The sequence below is a fragment of the Malania oleifera genome, chromosome 1, assembly GCF_029873635.1.
Source record: "Malania oleifera isolate guangnan ecotype guangnan chromosome 1, ASM2987363v1, whole genome shotgun sequence".
Lineage (NCBI taxonomy): Eukaryota > Viridiplantae > Streptophyta > Magnoliopsida > Santalales > Ximeniaceae > Malania > Malania oleifera.
Window position 1 is genome coordinate 22508017 of NC_080417.1, and position 20007 is coordinate 22528023.

Below are 20007 nucleotides of genomic sequence, written 5' to 3' on the forward strand. Positions count from 1 at the left end.
ATAGCTTGTAGTAATCGGGAAAAATAAAATTTAAAATAATAATAATAATGATAATAAAATAATAAAATAAAATTAATTAATTAAATTAACAAGTAAAATGAATAGTATGATAAGGAAAATATATATATATATATATATGTGTGTGTGTGTGTATATATATATATATATATGTGTGTGTGTGTGTGTGTGTGTGTGTGTGTGTGTGTGTGTGTGAGTGTGTGTGTGTGTGTATATATATATATATATGTATATATAAGTAAGTTATTATGATATATATTTGATATATATAAGTTAAAGGTATATATATATATATATAAAGTTGCATAAGCTTCTCCAGGAAGCTTTGCTTCAACTAGTAAGTAATATTGATATTAATATATATATATATATATATATAAATAAAATACTACAAGCTTCTCCAGGAAGCTTTGAAAGCCAAAATCCAATTTGAATTGGATTCCTGTGCCTGCGCCAGTGCTCTCTCTCTCTCTCTCTCTCTCTCTCTCTCTCTCTCTCTCTCTCTCTCTCTCTCTCTCTCTCTCTCCTACGACTCTCTCTCTCTCTCTCTCTCTCTCTCTCTCTTCGATTCCAGGCCATTTTTACGCCGGATCGACAAATCGAAACCACCACGACGCTCCTGGTGAAATTCTCTGCAAATCTGTCGAAGCGGATCGTTGGAGAAAGCAATTTAGAAATCATCCCTAAGTTGAGGTAAGACTTTTTAAGCCAAATTTGAAGTTGTGACAGTTGAGAAAAGTGTTATACGCGTTGAAATATTAAAGTTCAATAATGGGAGTTTTCGTTTCCAAGGGTGTTGATTGGGAACGTTGGGAATTATCCCTAAGTTGAGGTAAGGCTTTTTAAGCCAAATTTGACTTTGTGACTGTTATAGAAAATGTTATACGTACGAAAATACTGAAGTTTAATACTGGGAATTTTTGTTTTGAAGGTATTGGTCAGAAAATCTTACGGGGGTTAGACTAGATTGTTTTGGGGGCTTTCTCAGTAGTCAGGTAAGGGGATAAATTAAACTAGTTTTTTTTTTTGAGAAAATACTTGTATATATATATATATATATATATATTTAGCATTTGATTTATGGAAAATGAATATATTTATATATATGTGTGTTATATTTGCAAAATACTGTGAAAATGATCGTATGATTGAATATGTGAAAATCCGTTTGTGTGGCATGAGTAAAAATGTTGTGAAATACTATTTTCTAGGAATGTGGATGATATGAATTTTTATGATGGAATACCGGCGTACGGGCCGAGATTTTTATATGATTTGCCGGTGTACGGGCCGTGCTATGTGACTGTGATTTGCCGGCGTACAGGTCATGCTATGTGGATGTGATTTGCCAGCGTACGGGTTGTGCTATGATATACCGACGTACAGGCTGATGATTTTCATGAAATATGTACATGTGAAAAATGATATGATTGATTTGATAGTTATTGATATGAGATATCCATGTATCACGATTTTAGTATAAGTATATGATATCAGAACCTGGTTGGCTTGGTCTAAGCTAGTACTTGTACGGTACCGTTGCTATGTGTTCATGGTCTTCGTGATCATAATATTTGTGTTAACGCCGCTGTACGGAGTGGTGTGAGATTGGATGGTTGATGTGGTTTATAAGAAGTGTGCTCATTGCCCCTGGTGTATGGACCAGGTCTGGTAGACCCATCGGACCTATAGACTACTGTTTGACTTGGCAGTGGTCTGCCAACCATTGTCAGGTCCCGCCTTCGGGCCACACAACCCAGTCATGTGGGGGTAATACATGACAACAACCAGCTAACCTACCAGGAATGTTTTATGTAATTATTATTATGATATGAAATATGATTATGAAAAATGCAGTATGTTCTGCCATGTTTTGATGATATATGTATGTTTTCCCAGATTTGATGAACAGTACTGAACATGTTATGTATGATATATGTTGAACACAGAATACTCATGTTGCCACACACTACTATTAGTTTATTTCCCTTACTGAGAGGTGTCTCACTCTTAAATTTAACTTTTCAGGAACCCCAGATAAGAGAGTGGGAAAAGTCCTGCTGAACTAGTGTTGTGTATCTGCCCTTTTAAAGGGTAAGTTTTGTAGGGACGGTTAGATTTCTGGGGAAATGTCCCTAGGTCTTATTTTTGAGATGTATATATGGAAATACGGTGGTTGTAGTGGCTCTGGTATTTGTCGTAAAATGATGGATGTTTGGTATTTACAATATTGTGAATATATATATTTCCTACTGCTTAGGCTTCCAATTGTGTTATGATGTATCCCTGGTACCCACGGGTCCAGGTGGATTATGATTGGTTGAGCTAGGTTTTGAGATATATGATATTGATTTTATTTTTTTTTTTTAAATGAGAAAAATAAGCAGGTCGTGATAGCTTGGTATCAGAGCCTAGGTTGCTAGGTTCTGTAGACTTTAGAGTGCAGCAGAGACAATACCAGAATTTAGGAAATGATTTGAGGTTTTGTTCTACAGTCTAGAAGTAGGACTTCCATGGTAGTTTCTGTGTTTTTCCTGGGGTGACGATTACAGGAAAACCATAGTAAGCTATTGTCAGGTTGTGTTCCTAGAATGTAGGATTGGGGATTAGAAATGAGTTAGAAATGTTGAGATAAGTGGTGAGGATAGGTGAGTAATTTATGAGGATAGGATTATTAAATTGCAACTGCTATTTTCCAAGATGGATTTAGAAGGAAATAGTGCCCATGCGAGTGGCAGTGATGGAGTAGGACCATCAGGTGCAGCTGGAACCGACTCTGATGCGGCATTACCTAGCGTGGCTCAGCAGTTTATGGCTGAGATTGCTAGGAGTTCGAGGGAGCAGAGGGATCCATCTGCAGGCTAGGGGTGCACCATAGAGAAGTTCACGAAGATGAATCCTCCAGGCTTCTCAGGCAGAGTTGATCAAGTAGCCGCTAAGAACTGGATGCAGGAGACCGAGAAAATCTTGATTAAACTGCAGTGTACTGAGGAACAAAGGGTCCTCTTTGCCACCTATAGATTGATTGGAGAGGCTGAGAGGTGGTGGACTGCGGTGAGACTATTAGAGCAGAAGAGGGTGACTCCGATAACTATGACATGGGACCGGTTTAAAGATATGTTCTTTGACAGGTATTTTCCAGCTACTGTGAGGGAGGCTAAGGTAGAAGAGTTCCTGAGTCTGAAGCGGGGACAGCTATCCGTCCAGCAGTATGCAACATGTTTTATCGAGCTCTCTCGTTTCGCCGCATACATTGTTCCTAATGAGGTGAAGAAGGCGAGGCAGTTTGAGATAGGCTTGAGGTGGAGTATATTCAAGCAAGTAGTGGTGCTGCAGATCCAAGACTTTGCTGAGTTAGTCGACAGAGCAGCCTTGGTAGATGTTGGTAAGTGTCTTAATGTAGAGGAGTAGGGACAAAGAAAGAGATTTGCATCTACTGGCTACCAGCAAGGTCATTGAGCACTAGAGGCCGGCAAGGCAGTTGCAGCCATTGTTCACCTCAGAGTGGAAGTGGGATCATATATCGATTGACTTTGTGTCAGGACTGCCGACGGCATTACATGGTCAGAATGCCATCTAGGTGATTGTTGACCGTTTGACTAAGACCGCCCACTTTATACCTATCAAGATCAGTTACTCCCTCAGCCGTTTAGCGGAGATTTACATTCAAGAGATAGTACGTTCTCATGGGGTGCCAGTATTGATTGTGTCGGATAGAGACCTGTGATTTACGTCACGATTTTGGAGGAGTTTGCAGGAGGCTCTGGGGTCTCAGTTATCGTTTAGTATGACATTCCATCCTCAGTCAAACGGGTAGACTGAGAGGACGATATAGATATTAGAGGACATGCTCGGAGCATGTGTACTAGACTTTGGGGGTAGTTGGACTCAATTCATGCCGCTGGTAGAGTTCGCGTATAATAACAGTTATCAGTGTAGCATTGGCATGACACCATTTGAGGCTCTGTACGGTAGGAGATGCCATTCTCCTTTGTTTTGGGATGAAGTGGGTGAGCGGCGAGTAGTGGGGCCAGAACTTGTGCAGCAAGCGCGTGATAAGGTTCAACTTATCAGAGACAGGATTAGTGCAGCTCAGAACCAACAGAAAAGTTACGCTGACCATCGCCGCAGGAATTTAGAGTTTGATGTAGGTGATCACGTATTTTTGAAAATAGCGCCAATGAAAGGGGTTATGCGCTTTAGGAAGAAGGGTAAACGTAGTCCTAGGTTTATCGGTCCATTTGAGATTCTAGATAAAGTGGGACCGGTAGCTTATAGGCTAGCTTTACCTCCTGTGTTGTCCAGGATCCACGACGTATTCCATGTGGTTATGTTGAGGAAATACGTTCCAGATCCTTCTCATATCATCAGTTATGATGAGTTGGATCTTAGTGATTCATTGGGATATGAGGAGGTACCAGTACAGATTCTGGATAGGAAAGTACAGGAGCTACGTAATAAGAAAATTCCTCAGGTAAAGGTTTTGTTAAGGAATCATGCGGTAGAAGAGGCTTTTTGGGAATCTGAGGAGCAAATGAGACAGAGATATCCACATATATTCCAAGAAAATTGATGGGATAAAATGCAAGTAGTTAGGTAGTTTCTTTTGCAGGTACATGTAATGATTTAATTAGTGTAGTATTTTAGTTTTGGGAGAATGATTTTCTTTTGTATATGTAATCTTCCAAGACTCGAAATGTAACCACGGTATTCTTCCGCCATAAGTGAGGGTAGGTAATAAAATGAGTAGACCCTTTTCCTAGTTAAAGGATGGCGAGTTACGGGAACAGTAAATTTCGAGGACGAAATTCTTTTAAGGGGGGGGGGGGAATGTAGTAACTGGGAAAAATAAAATTTAAATGATAATAAAATAATAAAATAAAATAAATTAATTAAATTAACAAGTAAAATGAATAGTATGATAAGGAAATATATATATATATATATATATATAAAATACTACAAGCTTCTTCAGGAAGTTTTGAAAACCAAAATCCAATTTGAATTGGATTCCTGTGCCTGCGCCAGTGCTCTCTCTCTCTCTCTCTCTCTCTCTCTCTTTGATTCCGGGCTAGTTTTACGCTGAATCGACAAATCGAAACCACCACGACACTCTTGGCGAAGTTCTCTGCAAATCTGCCGGAGCGGATCGTTGGAGAAAGCAATTTGGAAATCATCCCTAAGTTGAGGTAAGGCTTTTTAAGCCAAATTTAAAGTTGTGACAGTTGAGAAAAATGTTATACGCGTTGAAATATTAAAGTTTAATACTGAGAGTTTTCGTTTCTAGGGGTGTTGATTAGGAACGTTGGGAATCATCCCTAAGTTAAGGTAAGGCTTTTAAAGCCAAATTTGACTTTGTGGCTATTATAGAAAATGTTGTACGTACGAAAATACTGAAGTTTAATATTGGAAATTTTCGTTTCAGGGTATTGGTCAGGAAATCTTATGGGGGTTAGACTAGATTGTTTTGGGGGGCTTTCTCAGTAGTCAGGTAAGAGGATAAAGTAAGCTAGTTTTGTTTTGAGAAAATACTTGTATATATATATATATATTTAGCATTTGATTTATGGAAAATAAATAAATATATATATATATATATATGTGTGTGTGTGTGTGTGTGTGTTATATTTGCAAAATACTGGGAAAATGATCATATGATTGAATATGTGAAAATCCGTTTGTGTGGCATGAGTAAAAATGTTGTGAAATACTGTTTTCTGGGAATGTGGATGATATGAATTTTATGATGGAATACCGGTGTACGGGCCGAGATTTTTATATGATTTGCCGGCGTACAGGCCGTGCTATGTGACTGTGATTTGCCGGCGTACGGACCATGCTATGTTGATGTGATTTGCCAGCGTATGGGCTGTGCTATGATATACCGGCGTACGGGCCGAGCTATGATAAAATGTGTAATTCCGGCGTACGGGCCGATGATTTTCATGAAATATGTATATGTGAAAAATGATATGATTGATTTGATAATTATTGATATGAGATATCCATGTATCACGATTTTAGTATAAGTATATGATATCAGAACCTGGTTGGCTTGGTCTAGGCTAGCACTTGCACGGTACTATTACTATGTGTCCATGGTCTTCGTGATTATGATATTTGTGTTAACGCCACTGTACGCAGTGGTGTGAGATTGGATGGTCGATGTAGTTTATAAGAAGTGTGCTCATTGCCCTTGGTGTACGAACTAGGTCTGGCAGACCCATCGGACCTACAGACTACTGTTTAACTTGGCAGTGGTCGGCCAACCATTGTTAGGTCCCTTCTTTGGGTCACACAACCCAGTCATGCGGGGGTAATACATGACAACAGTCAGCTAACCTACTAGGATTGTTTTATGTAATTATTATTATGAGATGAAATATGATTATGAAAAATGCAGTATGTTCTGCCATGTTTTGATCGTATATGTATGTTTTCCCAGATTTAATAAATAGTACTGAACATGTTATGTATGATATATGTTGAACACAGAATACTCATGTTGCCACACACTAGTATTAGTTTATTTCTCTTACTGAGAGGTGTCTCACCCCTAAATCTTATTAACTTTTCAGGAACCCCAGATAAGAGAGTGGGAAAAGCCCCACTGAACTAGTGTTGTGTATCTGCCCTTTTGAAGGGAAAGCTTTTGTAGGGACGATTAGATTTTTGGGGAAATGTCCCTAGGTCTTATTTTTGAGATGTATATATGGAAATACGATGGTTGTAGTGGCTCTAATATTTGTCGTAAAATGGTGGATGTTTTGTATTTACAATATTGTGAATATATACATTTCCTGTTGCTTAGGCTTCCAATTGTGTTATGATGTATCCCTGGTACCCACAGGTCCAGGTGGATTATGATTGGTTGAGTTGGGTTTTGAGATAAATGATATTGATTTTATTTTTATTTTTTTAAAAAAGAGAAAAATAAGCAGGTCGTGACATAGCCGCTGGGGAATCCTCCTCTATGACTCGATAGAGAACTTCATCAGCCAAACACAAGCGTATTGTCGACATTGCCTTTGCTTTCAAATCTAACCATGTTGCCTCATCCATTCCTTCCAGTTGAGTATCAAGCAAAGCCTTAGTCATTCCTTGTTGGATGAGAATGTCTTTCACTATCCTCTGCCATAAATCGAAGTTTCTGGTTCCATCAAATTTGACAATGTCAAATCTTGCAGAAGACAATCTTGATGCCATAACAACAATTGCTCTTATACCAATTTGTTGTGATATGGATCATATAATGAAGATGCACAGCGGAATAAAAAACAAAAAGTGAATGTAAATAACACACACAACCAGAGCAAGATCAACACAAATATTTATGTGGTTTGGCAAAGCCTACATTCACGGAAGCGATGACACACAAATTTCACTAAGGAAATCAAAATGTGCACAATGCACTTCTCTAATGATCTTTCTCTCTCTCTATCTCTCTCTCTCTCTCTCTCTCTCTCTCTCTCTCTCTCTCTCAAAATATGCCTAGATGACATATATAGAGGTTCCTCGGAGGTTTGCCCCCTTTTCCCCAACCACCCAACGTTCAAAAATTCAAAATTCAGAAAAACTGCTGCAGTCCAAACACGTCTCATTGATGAATACATGGCTCTCGTTGATGAAACCAAAATTTTAAAATTTCCCGCTTTCGGCAATTATTCGTTGATGAGCTTCAGAGCCTTCGTCAACGAACCTCTGCTATTCCCTTGTTGACAAGCATAGGCCCTTCGTTGATGAGTCCTATTGTGTTGCCCTCTTCATGTTTTTCCTCCTTCCTTCTTTACTTATCAAAACAGAAGTATAAGAGTCTCAAATAATAGAACGTTAAGTTGGTTGGGTGTTTGGAGGGAAACCTCTGTAGTGTTTATATATACATCATTCTGGGTGTATTCTTGTAGAAAGAAGATCATTGTATTGTGTCTTTTGACACCAAGATAGTGACACTTTGTCGATTGCTCCCATGGATGTAGGCATTGCCGATCCACATAAATCATTGCATTGATTTTATTTGCTTTCATATATGCTACGTGGGTGTGTTCCATATTTGGTTCTTCATTGATTATTGCATTGATATTCTGATGTGCAATATGATTCTATATACAACACTTATTTGTTGGAGGATGATGGTTCAGTCACTTGCTGCATTATTTACTACTGAATCGGAGTATATGACAGTGGCTGAGGCTGCCAAGCAAGTGTTGTGGCTTATAAGATTGATCAAGGAGCTGGGTATTCAGTAAGGTGGAGTTTAGCTGCATTGTGATAGTGAGTGTCATGTATTTGGAAAAAAACTAGGTGTATCATGCGAGGAACAAGCACATAGATGTAAGGTTTGACAAGATTAGAGAATTGGTTGTTTCAGGTGAACTATTGTTTAAGAAAGTTTACACTTCTGAGAATGCAGAAGATATGTTGACAAAACTTGTTACCATGGACAAGTTCAAGTATTTCTTGGACTTGATCAACGTCTCCAGTTGCTAGAAGGGAGGCATCCCAACCTATTGTCCCAGGTGGGGTTGCAAGTTATGTTTTCTTATTACTCGTAAGGGGTGCATATTCGCCAAGGTGGAGATTGTTGGAGTATGTGGCTCATATTGAGTGGAACACGTGCACAGGGAAAACATGCTGAGGAAAAACAAGGAAGCTGGGTTGTAGGAAGAAACAATCGACGGTTTGGTTGACTATGTAGTCTTGGGAAGAAACCGTCGACATTTTTTCTGAAACCGTCTACGATTTTAGTCTCCATAAGAAACCGTTGACGGTTTTGTTTGGCGTTGGTTTTAAATTTTAAATTGAAAAGATTAATAGGTTGGGGATTTCGAGGCAAATCCTCCGGGGATTGACACAAGGGTATTTGGTGAACTTGCTAATCCCTTTGTACGTGTAGGGTTAGCATATATACAATGTTGTAACCCTAGTTTTGATTGATAGTAAAATTTCAACCGCCGAACCATATTAGTTCTTGTGTCATTGTTTATTGGCTTTCCTTATTATCTGTGTGATTATGTTTTTCGTATTGTTTATCGTTAGTTGTGGCATTACACGATCTAGGTTTATTTCTGCTACGTATGAATTTGCACAACAATTACAAATGCTGGTAAGATCAATCCGAATCAACAACACAAAATCAAATACCTTGAAGCCCTTAAATATGCTATTGACTACATTAGATCTAATGTGATTCTCACATTAAATGGGGAAAGCAACAATGCACAACCAAGTTGCCCAAAATACAATCAAATATAAGTAGACTAAAGTTGAAAATTCAAGGAAGCTAACGTTGAAAATCTTCTGTAGATGGATCACAACTTAACAATACTTTTTGGGACATTACCTTGAGCTAGTCTCTTGGAGGTTCGAATATTTCTTCTACCCTCGACCTTCCTGGATCATCTACACCATTCAACTGCGTCCATTTTCTATTGATGTTTTTGTTTAGCTCATTAACCATAAATAAATTAATCTATCAAATGTAATTCCTAGGAGACATCCTAGTGATCAAAGATTGATATATCTTTGTTGGAAATATTAAGTTTAAATCCTATTTGAAGTGAGAAGGGATGTGAGCTAGGAGATGGACTACCTCCCGTTGTGTAATCCAAAGCTAATATAAACTTCTAATTAAAACAAAAAAAAAAATTGCATTAACCGTTTTTTTAAAATTTTAAAAGCAATAAAATATACCTTTTAGTTTATTAAAAAATAAAATTGACAATAAAAATAGAAAATTAATAACATACATAATCATGTGATCCATATAATTTATTTTTTAAAAGTCATAAAAATAAAAATAAAAAGATAAAAAGTAAAAAAGGAGAATAAGAGAGACCCATATTTATTGATGGTATATATATAATAAATATTTTAAAGGCACCAAAATGACAATACGGGAGTTTTTGGGGGATGGGGAAATCAGTACTGAAAATTAAATGGAATGAAACCCACTGCACGCAATTGCGTTTGCGTACCAACGCAGTGTCGCCCTCCGCCCTGCCCTTTCTCCCTTCCTTCCCTTTTGTCCCCCTCGCCTGGGTCCCACTCTGTCTCTCTCTCCCCGGGAATACCCTTGTACCATTCACAATATTACGGTGGTACCTTAAGCTTATGAAATTTTTAGGCTCAATTTATGTTTTGGAAATGAAAGAAAATCAAAAGAAAAATAATGTGAACGCAACACTTACGAGATTCGATAATTTGCTTGTATTTTCGGTCTAGGATGTTAATTTCATTATTCAGCAATAAGTATAATTATAATGTCCTGTATTTTCAGAATTAAATCAGGATGTTAATTTCATTATTTAGCAAAAAGTATAATTATAATGTCCTAACTCGAGCTAATCATTTTTTCTCGCTCTCGTCATCCTTAGACCGTCGCTTGGGGGGTGCACCCCCTCCGACTCCCACCTAAGAAGTTTCAGACAAAATTCGCACCCAAAATACTACTCATACAACTCATATACAAGAAATTAAACTCTACAGACAACAGTTTAGTTTCGGTTCAGATCAAGAATTGTGTTTGAGAAAAGAAAACATAATATTTATTATATATATTTTCTTCTTACGTAAAATAATATTAAAAATAAAAAATTATTTTTATGATTGAAATTTTTAAAAAATAAAATATTAACCATGTGTAGAATCAAATTTTTTTTTTCTCCATGTCAAATACTAAAATTAAAAAAATAAAATAAGTGTTAATGGTGCAAATATAAGAGCATCATTGTACTATCTTTTGTTTGGATTTCTACTTTCCTTAAGGTTTGGAGAAAGGAAAAAAAGAAAGAAAAGAGAATTAACTTTTTCATTATATATTTTTTTCCTTTATATCAAATACCATTAAAAATGAAAATTTATTTTAAATGTAATTAAAGATTAAGAAAAAATCAAATGATAAGGATGTGTAAAATCAATTTTGTTTTGATTTGATATATTCTTTATTTTCTTTTCTACTTTTCTTGATAACCAAACATCAAAAAGTGGAATCTTTTAATTTTTTTTCTCAATATTTTTCAAGTTTAAAAAAGTGAGTTCTTTCATATTTTCCTTCTCTTATGAGTCTGTTTGGATTAAGGGTTTTGACTTAAAAAAAAAAAAAGAAAAGAAAATAAGAAGGAAATTCATTTTCCACTATATTTTTTCTCTATACCAAATACTACTAAAAATAAAAATTTATTTTTAAATAGCTAAAAATGAAGAAAAATCATATGTAAATGATCTGTAAAATCATATTTTTATTCATTGATTTAGTATTTTTTATTTATTTTTTTCTTACTTTCTTTGATAACCAAACATAAAAAAAGGGATTCATTTATATATTCCTTTCCTTTCCTTAAGATTTTACAAGTTCTAAACAGAGCTTCAAGTTTTCCAAATTTCAAATAGAACCCTAACGATTTTTTTTTTCTTTATCCTTTATATAAATCTTAAAATAACAATTTTAAATACATTTTAATAGCATTATTTAATTCACAGAACTTTGAAGAATTTGTCAAACAGTCAGATAGAAAAACCCACAACCTAGATTAGATGAAGATTTTAATCTAATGTTTGATAAGCATCAGTATAGTGAATTTACAATGAATGAAATGAAAACTAATTTGATGAGTAGCATATAAAATTAAAAACGCTAATTTCCTTTCATACAATTTGTTTTGTCGTAAACTACAACCTTCTTCTCTCAAAGGCACTAGGTCTGATGCTATATAGGTAAGTTAATTTTAATTTATTATTATTTTTTTTTATTTTACTATGCTTTTTCTCTTGGTATGGTGCCAAAAAAATGTGCAATGTAACATTGTCCAAAGATTGCATTAAATAGAGGCAATGTATTAATAAATTAAGTGTGTGAATTTTAAAGTAATCATTAAACTCAATTATAATTTTTTATTCTAACAAAAATGTCATTGTTGATCAAACAATGAACAATATTAATTACAAAAAGTGTTATATAATGGAACTCAAACCAATTAACAACTCTCTATTATCTCTATACCAATTATATTAACTTATTCATTATTTTCCTATAATCAAAGTTTTGAAGCAGACGCACATATTGTTGCCCTTTACAGGATTTGATTATTCCTAGAAAAAAAAAAAAAAAAAAGGATTGGCGAACATATTGTGAATTTGCGATCAAGAGTTCAACGAACATTTAAGAGTTTTTTGCATTTAAAAGTTGTTTAGTGCAATTAGATTAATCTAGTAGTGAACTAACTTGTAGTTCATGGATAGTCATTAATTGGATCTGCACTTTTCTTATAAGGATAATTTTGTAAAATGACTATACACTGTCTCTTTTCTTGTTTTCCCCGATTTGTTGGGTCAATTTTTTTTATTTTAAAAATGGGTATTTTTTTGCGTTGGATCTAACAAAAAGGAGAGGAACTAATCACTTTCCTCTTCTCTTTTCCCGGTTTAGTTTCTTTTCTCTACTTTTTTCAAACTAAACACATTGGAATAACATATGTGGTTTACATAATGAAGCATGCAGAGTAAGAATAACATGAAAAATTTATTGTGTAAATGAGTCAAACACACTTGCATGGTATTTGAACTTTAATCATTTTTTATTGTACTCAAATTTGAGTTAGGTTTTATAAAAATCAATATATAAATTTGAATTGATTACAATAAGTTCCAATCTACTTTTACTTATTTTCTTTTAAAAAAAATAATTTTTGTATGATTGTCACGGATTGAGGATTTTAATATCACATTCTTATAAATCCTTAACTAGTTAAAAAAAAAAAAAAAAAAAACTCTTTAATAAGAAAATTTCGTATTAGGTACCAATATTATGTAGGATAAGAGGCAGTGACAAAATAGGGCTGGAAACCAAACAGGGGAGGAAGCGTACGTGGCAGTACAGCTTGGGGGGAGCGGGAGAGAAATTAAAGCGGTGGAGGGAGCCACCTGTCATGATGACTTGGTACATACTCGAAGTTTTCATCCTCGATTCGATAGACACGCAATAAATGGGAAAATTAAATATTAAAAAAATACCATATATATAATTTATTTATTTATTAATTTTATATTAAAAACAGATAGCGAGGGGGTGGCCCGGGTGGGGGTGGTGCCAGGGTGGCGGTGAGCCGGAGGCGTTGGCGACGGGGTCTAGCGTCGACTGACCCTTAGTCCTTTTCGCCCGGGCGTGGGGGTGCTGGGGAAACTTAAGGTTTTGTCACTTCGATGGGATACTACTGATGAAAAAGGTTGGCAGGGATGAATCGGAACGACTGTTCCCGCAGGTGTCCTTACGGAGAATGACCGGGAACAGCAGGTCACCCTCTGGCCTGTCGGAGCACTCCCCGGTGACCGGTGGTGAAAGGATCGAGCTTTAAAGACGCATTTAATGGGCGAATTTGAGGGTGGCGCCGAGAGTGCAAATGCTGCCTTTGTTTTTTTTTTTTTTTGTTTTTTTTTACCAAAATGCCCCTCTCCTCATTCCTACGCATCCCAGCGGTAAAATTTGCAAGTATCAAATCATCCCACCCCAATTTAGAATTCTAAATTAATGCTTTAATGTCTTAAAAAAGGAAAACTAACCTTCAAATATATATATATATATATAAATGTAGCTATGAGATTTTGTGGTATCTTTTTTAGTCCTTTAATATCAATAAATGCATAGAAAAATAATTTAAATTTAGGATAATGTCATAAAAAAACATAATGGTATTTAATCAATAAATTCAATTCAATTCAATGATGATTCACATTATTCAAAATTTAAGAGTATAATTTATAGTCTAAAATGTGATACAATAATGCAACTTAATTCTTCTACATGTATCATACAGTCTAACAATGATAGTTTTACAGATTTAATGATGAAAGACAATTTACTATGATGTTTTTTTGTTATCATGTGTCGTGTTTGATTGCTTTTTAATTTATTAAAAAACTTCTATAGCAGTAGACATATTATTGAGTTGTTTCTTTTTTAGCTTTTGTTAGGTATTTACATCATCCCAATTATTAGTGACATCATTACTTCACTCGTATTTTTAAAACTTCTAGAAACTTCTTCTCTATCTTGCGAATGTAACATTTTAAGATTAAAAGCTGACCTACGAGCATCGGCAACACTTTACGAATATATATATATATATGTTAATATTACAAACTAATTCTCAATTATCCATTTGAATGAACATTTTATTTGCATGCGATATTTTAAATATTTGGGATGCAATCTTAAAAGTAAAAATTAATTAGTATGTATTTGCGAGCATTCACTTATATGAATAATAATTAATAATTGTATCGATCGCTCGATGTTAGTTAGAGTGTAATAATTTAGTATAATCGAGATAGCTTAATTTGTCCTTCTTTAATTAGTATTGTTAAGTATGATAAGTTTTTTGTAATAGAAATTGATGCTTTTAAATTCATCCATCGCACTTATCAAGAGGATGGTAAAATTATCAACATCAGAAAAATTTAAATTGTAATTTGGTGATAGTCCTTTATTTCATAAAAAAAAAAAGTAAAAATAAGAATACAAATTTTAAAATATGATTGATATAGCTGAGAGGGAAGAGTGTAGGTATAATAAATATATCCAACATAAATTTAATTAATTAATTAATTAAGATGTTGACAATTTAAAAAAATTTTACCACCGTTATCTGCCCAATTGCTTAATGCCCCCAAAGAATCCTATCAACTTCAATTGACTTAGTTTTTTTTTTTTAATATATATATATATATTTATTAAGGAAGGGTAGTTTGGTAATTAGGCGGGGTGCCCCATGACAGCCAAGGGCATTCTTATTTAAATTTGAAAGCGTCTAGCAAAGGGTAACTCGGGCAGATGACGCAGACAGGACAGGGACAAAGTGGGAACTCAGAGAAGCATTTAATTTTTCTCAGAATATATTTATAAAAAAGACGTCCGAATAAATAACAAGCCAAAATTTCGATCGGACGGTCCGGATAGCTATCCCTGAAGATCGACGGCGGAAGATGGGCTGAAGCTTGCTGCCCTCATGAGGTTGCGATCCGGTATATAAAAATGACGTCGACGCCACCCGTAAGGGCTTCGTCCCTTTTGCTCCCCACCGTTTCTGTTATTCCATTTTTTTCACAAATTCCTCAGTTTTCTGCTTTTGTTTTATTGTTTTTGTTTTTGGTTTTTTTCTTGTATTGGATTTTCTTTCTTGAGACGATATACACGAAACATTTTGAGTGTTTGGTTCGTTTTCTATTTCTGTTCTTCTGTTGCGATCGTGGAACGGGAAGATCGGATCGAGCGGTCTCGCAGTACTCGAACCCTAGACGGAGCTCTCTCCGACGAACAGAGTGGGTTCGGGACTCGGCCATTGTTCTCAGCGCTCTGATCGATCCTCTGCACGAATGTCTGCGGGTTTCGGCGCCGTTTTACAGTCGTTGGTGGTGTGATTTGTTGCAGATGATTCGAGGGGAGAGAGAGGGAAGGGCGGAGGCCGTGTGATCCGAAGAGGTTTTGGAAAAATCAGAGATATTCCGAGGTGAGATTTAGGTCAATATTTTGGTGTTCTTGGAGTTCCTTTCGTATTTTCTTTTTTAATTTTATTTTTGGAATCTTTGAGGAGTGGTTTTAGATAGGGAAAGATCTTGGCATTAGGATTTGGAGATTATTAGGACTTGTTTTTATTGGTTGAGAAGATTTGTGTGATTTTGCTTTTGAATTTAATTTCAAGAAAGGATGGATCTAGAAATATTGGTAGACGGACTGTTCCTTGCACTCTAAGACGATGAAATTAGAGAGAGAGAGAGAGAGAGAGAGAGAGAGAGAGAGAGAGAGAGAGAGAGAACTTGTTGAAGACGTATTAATGGATGTTACGCATTACCGGTAAATATTCGTCGATTACCTTTCGTGTTATTCGTTTCTGTTCTTTCCTACAGATGCTACCTCTCTCTCTCTCTCTCTCTCTCTCTCTCTCTCTCTCTCTCTCTCTCTCTCTCAGAGTATAGTTCGGATGCCATTTTTGTTCTTTCACAATTCTGGTAGTCGCTTGGCCTATCAGTTCTCGGATCATTCGTTTCTTTTGTTTTGTTTTGTTTTTGTATTGACTGTCGCACTAGTTTCTTTAATCTTTTCCACTCACTGTAGAGGATTATATGCATTGTTCTTGTCTCATATCATGTCTTTTTCTTTAAGGGAAATTTTGTTCTGTGAATGAGAACCCTCGCCACATTGTTTTCCGAATTCGGTGAATAAATAAAATAAAACTCTGCTGAACTCTCTTCTCAATGAAATTTCCAGGCACGTACACACTCACACAGACACACTCTCTCTCTAGGATGAGGAGCAATTCGCCTTCCTTTCCGATAAAAAATCTTAAATTTAATGTGTGTGTGTGTATGTATTTCATTTACTTTGTTTTTTCTTGAATTGATTATTAATTACAGCTGTTGTTAAGTGAAAAGAAGATGTCGTCGTCCAGCTCTCCGTGCGCTGCGTGCAAGTTCTTGAGGCGCAAATGCACCCAAGAGTGCGTGTTTGCGCCGTATTTCCCCCCCGACAACCCTCAGAAATTCGCAAACGTCCACAAGGTGTTCGGCGCCAGCAACGTCTCCAAGCTCCTCAACGAGCTTAGCGCCTCCCAGCGCGAGGACGCCGTCAATTCCCTAGCCTACGAGGCCGAGTTCCGCCTCCGCGACCCCGTCTACGGCTGCGTGGGCCTCATTTCCATCCTCCAACAGAAGTTAAAGGACGTGCAGGCCGACCTCCTCAACGCCAAGAAAGAACTCGCCACTTTCATCGGTCCTACCGCCATGCTACCGGCGTTTCAACACCCTCCCACCGCCTATCTCCATCCCCACCAGGCCAACCCCTCGCCGTCCCCGATTCCGTTCAACGCCCCGCCGGGGACAATGCTGGGCCTTCAGGCGGCGGGGCCTTCTCACGGCAACCCCTTGATGATTCGGGATCCCCGGCAGATGATGGATGCACAGCATTCGCATCATCAGGCGCAGCACCAGATGATGGATGCACAGCAGCTCGCGGCCATGGTTGCCGCCAGAGAGCAGGAGGTGGCAAGGGGCTATGAGCAGCTGCAACAGCTGCAGCACCAACAACAGCAGCCGCAGCACGAGTTTATGAGGTATAACAATGTGGTGTTTGACCCTACAGAGACAGTCACTGCGAGTGGGTTCAACCAAATGAGTGGTGGTGCTATGTCGCCATCTTTGGCTTTGGGGGGTCCCTATGAGAACCCTTACCAGATTCATCAACAACAACCGCAGCAGCAAGAACATCCCCACAATCATCATCACCTCCAGTTTCAGTCACAGCTTCTGCTTCAACCTCAACAGCAGCAGCCTCCGCAACCACAACAGCAGCAAAGATCCGGCAGCGAGGAGGGTAGGAGCGTTGGTCCTTCTTGATGATGTTTTTGCAGCTCTTTTACCCAACTCAAGCTTTTTATTTCAACACTTTTTAATTCCAGGTACTTTTCTTCCATCTCTCTCTCTCTCTCTCTCTCTCTCTCTCTCTCTCCGGTTTATTATGGTTTATGATCATTCCTGGTCCCTGCAAATGAAGGTTTACCGAACACTAGATGGTTGCATTTATGAACAGATTTTGTTGTGTGAATTGGGTTGGGTTGGGTTTGCATAAACGGGGTAACATGGGTTGAGGGTTAGGGGAAAGCCAAAATTACTCTTTATTGCATAGGGCAGAATGGTTGTTAAGAGAATTATTGTCTTTTCACTGCGAGACCTGTCCTTTTCATGAATCAAAGCGGCACTTGTCCGAATTATACAGTTGCCCTAAATTTATTTACACTTTTCAAACTTCTCTTGTTTTTTGTTGCAGAAATATTGATTGCCTTTCTTTATGTATACAAACAGAAGGAAACACATGAGTGCAGATAAAATAAAATTCACATTCAGTGTTTGAGGCTGTAAAAAGCAGTACTAAGAAAATGCAATGTTGTATATATTACCACATTGCAACCAAGTTATATAATTTTTTTCACGTAAATCTTCCATATCTTGAATAATGTGGATATATGTAAAAAGCTGGCCCTAGGAGTAGGCTTTTTTTTTTTTTTTTTTTTAAATTTATTTCTTTAGTACCAACCAATGGACAAAAGTGAAGTAGTTAAGGGATAAACATAATTATCTAGAGATGCTTAAACAATGCAGCAATGTGGGTTAGTTATATAATGAGATTGGTCCTCGCTGCAAGAGCTAGAATAAAAGAAAATGGCTGGTAGGAGTGTATTAGGCATATACCTAGTGAAGGGAGACAGTAGACTTCTCTATTTTCAAATATCATTAACCCTAGGTTGGCACGCGCTTTGCTGCAGTTAGCTGCTGCTAGCTAGGATCATGGAATGTAGCGACCAGCTTGTTAAGTTGTCAATGGTGTTATCAATTGACAATCTTCTGCTGCTTCAGAGTACCAGCAATGGCCATATAAAGTCAAGTCCAAAACAGTGCATGTGTGTTTGTTCTAGGGGTACCCAAAACATATCCTGCACACACACACACATAAACACACACACACACACACACACACACACACACACACACATATATATATATATATATATATATATATATATATATCACGAGAGAGAGAGAGAGAGGGAGTGCTTGGGAAGTTTAAATGAAATGTTTCATTATAATTTAGGACATTTAATATATTCTTGGATCCACAAAACAAGTGGTCATCTTTAGGGCAAGAACTGGGAAGGGAACCATTATTATTGATTTTTGGAGTTTGAGCTGTGAAATATGGAACTTGGTCTTATGATTTGAAATTCACGATTCTCATTGGCTGCCAGCTGAAATGAACTTTAGACTTCCAGAAAAAGAAATGGAAAGATACTAAACCCTCTTATCAATTACAGGATTTTATTAAAAAAATATTAGAATTACATTGATGATTATAAGTCTGCATCTATGATTGGCCTGGGAAAAAAGATGTCTTCATCTATGATTTATGTGAAATGTTGAATTGATTACTATGGAGAATTTCTATTTGAAATTATGTGAAATTTTGTAGTTACTTGGGGAGATTGCTATTTTTGAATGTTGAGTGCCTCTTCAGGGGCTATATTCCAATCATTATTGCACGTTTTAGAACTTCTATTTAATGACTGTATAAATGCATTTTCTAACTTTTTTCTTTTTTTTTTCTTTTTATTATTTTTTGTGCAGCCATAATTGCCATATACAAGCGTACAGAGAGAGAGAGAGAGAGAGAGAGAGAGAGAGAGAGAGAGAGATGCACTTGAGATTTGAAGTTCCTAATTGACCATTTTTTTTCCCTTGGGTCTGAAGAAGACAACCTCCTGGAAGGCACATCTAGAACCGTAGGATCTACATTAATTTTCACCTGTAATTTTTATTTATTTTTGCTTCTTAGATTACATTTTGGAGCCAGTTTTTTTTTTTTTGGTTAAAAAAATGCCGGACAGCCGTAATAGTAGTGTTTTGGATAGAATATATGATTTAGAAGTTATCTTTCAAAACCTTTTGTTATTCATTGTCATCCGTTGTGATTCATTACTAATAATAATCCTAATAATAATAGTTGAGATGGGGCACACTTTAGATTCAAAGTTTGTTTTGTTTTCTTTACACCAAACCAAATTATTTCACCTAAATATTTATGAACTATTTCAATTTTCAACTAAATTAAATTTTAAAATATTAATTTATTTTTGTAGCATGACACACATGTTCACACCAGTTTCTCATCAATTTCTTTTATTAAAAAAATTCTTTTAGATACATATATGCACACAAAATGCCATAAATATATCTTTTTTTTTTAAAAAAAAAAAAAAACAACAAAAGCCAAACAGGAGGAAGGAAGATAGGAGACAGAGTCAAGTATATAGTGTTGACCCCCCACAAGAAGGATCAAATTTCTACGATATATCTAATCCATCCCCATCTGGGTGCTATTCTATCATTCATTATTATTATTATTATTATTATTATTATTATTTTGGATTGTTGACCGTGATTTTATTAACT

General features: G+C 36.4%; 1 protein-coding gene across 2 annotated transcripts; it reads left to right on the top strand.

Annotated features, from left to right (window-relative positions):
• The first annotated feature begins 15140 nt into the window (after positions 1-15140).
• LOC131162927 (LOB domain-containing protein 36) lies at positions 15141-19496 on the top strand. Of its 2 annotated transcripts, XM_058119560.1 has the most exons (3): positions 15141-15518; positions 16434-17462; positions 19183-19496. In XM_058119560.1, exon 2 carries the CDS (start codon positions 16444-16446, stop codon positions 17398-17400), a length of 957 nt encoding a protein of 318 aa, XP_057975543.1. In that variant the 5' UTR covers positions 15141-15518; positions 16434-16443; the 3' UTR covers positions 17401-17462; positions 19183-19496. The 2 variants fall into 2 exon arrangements, with proteins under 2 accessions (XP_057975543.1, XP_057975535.1); XM_058119552.1 differs by lacking the exon at positions 15141-15518 and having other exon boundaries at positions 16427-17462.
• The last annotated feature ends 511 nt before the right edge of the window (positions 19497-20007 follow it).

What these genes read in the sequence shown, in the direction of transcription:
- LOC131162927 (XM_058119560.1), top strand. Translation starts at nt 16,444, where the DNA reads ATGTCGTCGTCCAGCTCTCCGTGCGCTGCGTGCAAGTTCTTGAGGCGC.